Source organism: Primulina eburnea, chromosome 7 (assembly GCF_022965805.1).
Source record: "Primulina eburnea isolate SZY01 chromosome 7, ASM2296580v1, whole genome shotgun sequence".
Taxonomy (NCBI): Eukaryota; Viridiplantae; Streptophyta; class Magnoliopsida; order Lamiales; family Gesneriaceae; genus Primulina; species Primulina eburnea.
Window position 1 is genome coordinate 10,800,056 of NC_133107.1, and position 7,458 is coordinate 10,807,513.

General features: G+C 33.7%; 1 protein-coding gene across 1 annotated transcript; it reads left to right on the forward strand.

Moving 5' to 3' along the window:
• The first annotated feature begins 1,008 nt into the window (after positions 1 to 1,008).
• LOC140835686 (protein FAR1-RELATED SEQUENCE 5-like) lies at positions 1,009 to 2,820 on the forward strand. The gene has a single exon (XM_073201087.1). It carries the CDS (start codon positions 1,009 to 1,011, stop codon positions 2,818 to 2,820), a length of 1,812 nt encoding a protein of 603 aa, XP_073057188.1.
• Positions 2,821 to 7,458: the final 4,638 nt, after the last annotated feature.

Below are 7,458 nucleotides of genomic sequence, written 5' to 3' on the forward strand. Positions count from 1 at the left end.
ACATATACAATAAAAAAATAAAACGTAGAGTATATAAAGATACAACTAATATTTTTTAATTATATATACACATATATATATGTATAAAGTTCAGGTCAACTCGAGTCAACCTAAATTTTTTTAATTCTATCTATATATATATATATATATATATATATATATATATATATATATATATATAAAGTTCAGATCAACTCGGATCAACCCGAGTTACTCAAGCCTAATTATTTTTCGGGTTAGATTTTGGGTCAAAACCGATTTGACTCGAACCCGAAAAACCCCAACCTTAACTTACTTTTTTCAAGTCGACTAAAGTTGGGTTGACGAATGGTGTTCATTTGACGCCCCTACTAACTAAGGGAACCCGATCCAATTGATTTTTTTTTATTTTTCTTTTCTCTTTTTTTCCCTCTCTTTTTCTACTTTTTTTCCCTCCATTTTTCTCTCTTCCACAAACATTATTCACACACTTTTATATGAAAATAGTATAAACATTTGTTTTCATCTCGTCTTCTTTTGTCCATTTTCTTCTTTTTCTCGTTTTTCCTCTCACTCAATTTTATTATTATTTTTTTGCAGGAAATACTATAACATACCAGGTTCGATTTTTTCTTCTTTTAAATGTCTATTTTTTTTCTAATTGTTTAGCTATCGATTTTTTTATTTGATTTTATTGGTTTCTATTTTTATGTTGCTATTGATCTGAAACAAGCCAAAAATTTTATTGATACTTTCAGATTCTTGATGGATTATAATTCAAATATCGAATTCAAGCCTAAGATTGGTATGTAATTTGATAGTCTAGACGAGTCTTGGAAGTTTTGGGTTGAATATGGTGGGAAAACTGGATTTGGAGTTAGGAAGCATTATTTTAACAAGAACAAGAACACCGGATTTATAACTTCGTATAAATATGTTTGTTGCAAGGAGGGTGTTCGTAAAAATGACAAAAAAGAATCATCGACACTCAATCCTCGGCTTGAGACTCGAACAAATTGTAAAGTAAGAATGGGTGTCACATTTGTGGATAGTAAATATAAAGTTAATGAGTTTATCGAAGAGCATAATCACTCACTCCATATTCAAGAAACAGTTCATATGTTGTCTTCCCAACGTAAAATTACAGAAGTTCAAGCCTATGAGATTGATTTGGCAGAGGATGTTGGGCTTAAACAAAAATCAAATTTTCAGTTGATGAGTAAGCATGCAGGGGGAATAGATGGTCTTGGTTATACAAGGTTGGATGCTAAAAATTATATTCGATCCAAAAGACAAAGAAGTATGGTATATGGGGAAGTTGGTTGTCTGATGCGATATTTTCAACAACAATTATCTAAAAATCCATCATTTTACCATGCTAATCAGATGGATGTGGAGGAACAGATAACAAATGTTTTTTGGGCTGATGCGAGAATGCTAATCGACTATGAGTATTTTGCTGATGTTGTGTCACTAGATACCACGTATTGTACGAACCGTGCATACCGACCACTTGCTATCTTCTCAGGTTTCAATCATCATAGAGGAGCAGTGATTTTTGGTGCAGCACTTTTGTATGATGAGACTGCTACATCATTTAAATGGTTGTTCGAAACTTTTTTAGAGGCACACAAGCAAAAAAAGCCTCTCGCTATCTTCACTGATCAGGATCAAGCTATGGCAAAGGCCTTACAGGAGGTGATGCCTGAGGTATTTCATGGATTGTGCACATGGCATTTGATTCAAAATGGCATCAAACACTTGGGAAACTTGATGAAAGATGGTTCTCATTTCTTAACTGATTTTAAGAGATGCATGTATGGCATTGACGATGAGACCCGATTCGAGGAGGCTTGGAGTGTTCTACTAGTACAATATAATATTCAAGAAAACACATGGCTGCAATCCACTTACAATATAAAGAAGAAATGGGCAGCTTGTTACATGAACAAGGCTTTCACACTTGGTATGAGAAGCACACAACTCAGTGAAAGTGTCAATTCTGATGTCAAGAGTTGTATGAAACCCGACTTAGATATAATGCAATTTTTTAAGCACTTCGAACAGGTCTTGGAGGAAAAGCAGTACAATGAGCTAAGATGTGAATTTGAGACACGTCAAAAATTACCGAGATTAAAGCTAGAGAGTTCTCCTATGTTGCGTCAACTTTCTGAAATTTATACCCTCACTATCTTTCATCTATTTCAAGTAGAGTTTGTCTTGTTCGCAGCTGCTTACATAAAATATAAAAATGAAACTCAACCATTATTTGAGTATGTTGTCGGGCGAATTGATAAAGAAGGAGAATGGAGGGTGACATTTAATCCTAGCACAAAGATGATTTCATGTAGTTGCCGAAAATTCGAGATGACTGGATTATTGTGTTGTCATGCTGTGAAAGTATATGATGTGCAGGACGTAAAAAAACTGCCAGAGCATTATATCTTGAATAGATGGACGAGAAACGCTAGGAGTGGAGTGGTACACGATTGTATGGGCAATGAAGTCGAAGAAGATCCCAAACGAGAAAGTACAGAACGATATAGAAAACTTTGTATGATGCTCGTAAGACTGGCAACCGAAGCCTCCGTCCACCAATCGACTTTCTCTTTGGTGCATAATTCGGTATGTGATCTAACCAAGCAAGTCATGGAAATGCGTTTGACTGAAGTGAGCCAAGACAATAATAGTGGTGTCAGGACATCATCGATAGGACCTTCTATGATACAAGCAAAAGGATTCAAGAAAAGAAATGGTGTGAAAAAGTCAAGAAGGTTGAAGAGTTGGGTAGAACTTCAAGCAAAACGAAGAAAAACAAATTTGATAGTCGAGGTAAATTAACTAATATTAATACTTTTTTGAAATAAAAATTATCTAGATTTCTTATTTGTACAATCATTGTAGGACATCGGAACACATGATGAATTACCCGTATCTTGTTCAGCACCTCCGGTACCTCATGCATGTCTTCAAACAACTGGAGGTCAATTCAATTTCACTGAATTATTAATGGTATGAACTTTAATGATATTTAGAAATTTTTTAATTGGTAAAAATTTTAAGCCAAAAAAATATTAATTCTTATATGGTAAAATTGATTTTATAATATTTATTCTTATTTAATGCAGGCACAATTTGATCATCCTCACCATTCTCTTGAAGCCATGGATTTCAATGGAGATATATCCAATAATGCTCTTGAGTAGTTTTTTATTTAAAGAATAGCCGATTAACATTGTTAGTTGAAATTAAGTTTAAAAATGTATGAATTATTTATTTTTGATGGAAATGTGGTGTTGAATTTTAGTTTTTGATATTGTATGATGGAAATGTTCTAAATTTTAATTTAAGCATTAACATGTTAATAGTTTTATATTGTTAAAAATTTTGTTCATTGGAAAAAAATTAATAATACTCATCAAATTCGAAAAAAATGATACGATTTTTCACATGTAAACATTTAATATAGTAATTTTTAATTGCAAAATTATTAATTTAACATAAAAAAATTAAAATGTTTATATTATTTCATATAAAATTGTCCAATGTTTGTGGAAGATGGAAAAAAAAATGGATGAAAATAGAAGGAAAACAATATAGAATAAGAGAGGAAAAAAAGAGAAAAAAAAAAAAGAAAAATTAAAAAACAAATAAAAAAAAAAATTCAAGCTGTGCACAGCATCATGCTGTGCACAGTAGGCGATCCGGATCCACTAACTAAGGTAGGAGGACAAATGGCTGGATTTATGTGGTGAAGATTTGAGAAGAAATGACACTTTTTGAGTGAAATATCGAAAAATGAGGGTGAAGGTCGAAGTATGTTTCTTTATTGCATACACACGCTGGAAGAGGTGTTTCTAACTCCTGTCATCTGATGCGTTTCTGCCCAAGTTTGCTCAGGGCATGCGGGTGTTCGAGTTCTGTGAGTGGGCGATAGGCATAATCGCCTGAAACAAGTTATTTCAAAAATTTCTTAGTTATTACTAGGGACGTAGTCAGAAATTTTTTTGATCTAGAGCTGAATGACTCGATAAATAATAGTTACATTAACTAGATATAAGCCACAGCTATGTGGTTTTCATCGATTAAAACTCATCGATTATTAAATCAGTATCTATCCTTACATTAAACTTTCAAATCTCTTACCAGAAACTCGTTTCAAATCCTCACCCTCACGATTTTTTTCAACTCGAGACACTTGCTTACAAAAATACAGTTGTTGATAGAGTAATTTCTCTTATGATTAAATGAGTTGAAAATAATTTTAGTAGGCTAAGTTAGTAAATATAATTATTTTATGAACTGGATAAAACTTTAATATAAACTAAAATTACATATATACCATAATTACTAATAACTTTTTTTTTTATCCAGGGCTGGAGCCTACCCCAGTCTTTGGGGTGGCTCCGTCCCTGGTTATTACAATTAGCATACATACATAATTGCATAAAAATCACAAATTTGAAAATATTATTTATTTTACTGTCAAAATCATTCTTTGATCAATTAAACACTCAACTTATAAATTTAGAGATTTTCATTTGAATTTCCAAACACTACCTACTTTTGCTTTTTCCCACTTCTTCACATTCTATAAATTTAATCAATTATCTAAAAACATAATCTTTTGCAAACACTGTTTTTTAGAGTTAGAAAAGTTGGATCACTCAAGTCCTGCAGTTCTCTTATACTCAAACTCTACAAAAATTTGTCAATTATTTAATTTCCATGATGAAATATTTGAATTTAATTTTACAAAATTAATATTGAAATGTTTTTTTTTTAAAAGGATTTTTTCTCCTACCTACAAGGTGAATCAACTCCTGTAAGTAACAAACTACAAATCATGCCATTAACATGCAAAAGTAGAAGTTACTTGACAAGCAACTCCTTCACCTTCTCCAATAATCCTTTATAACTCAAAATTTGCCTGAGGAAGCCTCAAAATCTTATTCAATCTTACCAAATTTAATATGATGGGAGGACGAGTCATTTACGAGCTTTTGGTTATATGCATTATGTTGATCCAAGTTCAGTGCGAGCAAGGACGAGAGAACATCAGAAAATGTCTCACCAATTGCGACGACCGATCTGCAATACAATTTGAATTAAAAGGAAAAATTAAAATAATTCCTCCACATCCCATGTCGCGCCCCATGTACGGGGTTAGTCGATACCGAAATTGTTTAACATCCACACAATTGAATACAACAAACCTCATATATCAAAGTCTAATAAACCAACTTATAAATCACAATCGACTCAGTGATTACAACGTAAAAATTCCGAAAACGTAGATAAACTTGTGGAACTAATTTGAATCAAAAGGAAAATTTAAAATAAACAAAACAATCTTTAAGGGCATCTCTATCACCAACCCCAAAACTATTCTTGTTCCTATATAGAGCCCAAAAGCAGTACACGTAAAATTCATGCATTTATTTAAATTGTTAAATTATTTAATTAAGTTTAAAATGATTTTAGCGGTGCATGATTTATTAATTTGCATTATTTTAAATTATTTATGTTTATGTGATGCACGTTAAAATATTTTCTTGAGTTTCATGTTTAAGGCGATTATTCGATGCGGGATCGAGGAAAAGAGACCGGAGACGATTTTGACGATTTTAAAATGTGATATTTTATTTTAGTTAGGACTGAGGCATTTTAAATGATTTATTTAGTTCTAAGCATTTTCAAAGCCTAATACATTTACTCTGTGATTTTAAGATTTTAAAACTTTTAAGTCTATCAAGTGTGTATTTTATTTTAATTAATGGAGTTTTTAAGTTAGTATGGATTGACATTTAATTATTTTGTTAATTATTAATTAAGCACAATTTTATCCCCTAATTATCTAAACAAGCGCACACACACATTCACACACACACACACACACACACTTACACGATATGCACACACTCACATTTCATTTTTTTGAGAGTAAAAGCTAGGGCTCATAGGTTCTTTCACCAGCCTTATCTCCTTGCAAAATTTCTGAAGAATTCTGCTAATTTTCGAGCGAGAAAATCGCCGCGTCGGTATTCATCATCTTCGAGGGTTTATACATAAAGGCATGTATATTATTTCGTTTTTTTGCATCGATCTCATCATAGTATATGTTTTGATGTTTATTATGCGTGAAAATCTATCTATGTTGTGTAAAAGTTTGAGCAAAAATGTTTGTAATTATTTTTGGATCAAAATTTTTAGATCTACAAAACGTGCCCGCTGTCATTTCGATTATTGTGAAAATTTGGCCGAGTTTTTGGAAAAGTTTTCATCATATAAAATGTATTACTTTTTAATACCTTCGATTTGACGGTGAATAGTAATTTTTGTACAAGAAATGAGTTAGTTATGATCGTTTTTGTGGGACTGCTCAAACTATGACTTTATAAAAATGTGTTCTTGACGTGTTCTTGAAGTTTATTTGTTGCAGGCTTCGTTGGGAACCGATGGGTGATCGCTGCTGTGTTTAGGTATATTAAGTATGATGTTTGGACGATATTTGGTGTTTCGTTTCGTGTCGATAGACACTTGGTTGCATTATAAGTCATAGGAAACATTTTGGTGTCAAAAGTTCATGTTCACGTGTTGTGTTGCGTTGTATGATTTGCGTTGGTGTTTGAGGCGTCGTGTGAGTTTGAATCAGTGACGTAGCGTCCTAGGATGAGTCTTGTTGCATCAGTTTGAGTCGTTTGAGCGTGACTTTTGAAAATTGCATCAAAATATGTTCTTTTGGTTGGTTGTGCGCAGGATTAGCGCTGCGGTGCTCAGCTCAACAAGGAGTGCCACAACACCCGTTCTGCGCAAGTCTAGCACCGCGGCACTTCCCTTGTGGCGCCGTGGCGCTAGATCTGTGGCCTTGCTAGCACCTGCGGCGCTAGTGCCTAGGCGCTAGGCAGTGCCGCAACACAGCACTGTCCAACGCTTAGGCGCTTGTCCATGACTTTTAAACCACTATTTTTAGGTCCATGTCTTCCATATTTGGGAAAAGATCACACTTCATATAGAGATTGTTTTGGGGTTCGATGTCATAGTTTTGTACGATGATTGAACGAGGTCAACTCTCGAGTGATTTAGAACGTCATAAGTAAATTGTCATTTCGAGTGGTGAGCATGACTTTTATGTCCAAGTTATGAAAATTAAGTGCATGTAATCGTAGTAGTATGTGCAGCAGTGGCCTCAAGAGATATCCAACGAATCCCTCAACGCCATGTAAGTATGTTCGACGTGCAAAAGAAAATATTTTATGTTTTTGAAGTATGCTAAATGTCTTTTGACCAACTAATAACGTGTTTGGAAGCAAGTGAACGTGGCCGGTGATCTCTCCACTGCGGTAAAGCAAGACCATGTTTAGATCAGGATTGGAAAGCGGTAAAAGCATGACCAGAGACCAAGCCACTCGGTAAAGCATGATCGGGGATCTCATGTATGTGGTAGTGGATTTTCCTTGCCAACCTACTGTGGTTTAG

Coding starts and splice junctions, on each gene's coding strand:
- LOC140835686 (XM_073201087.1), top strand. CDS start 1,009: ATGGGTGTCACATTTGTGGATAGTAAATATAAAGTTAATGAGTTTATC.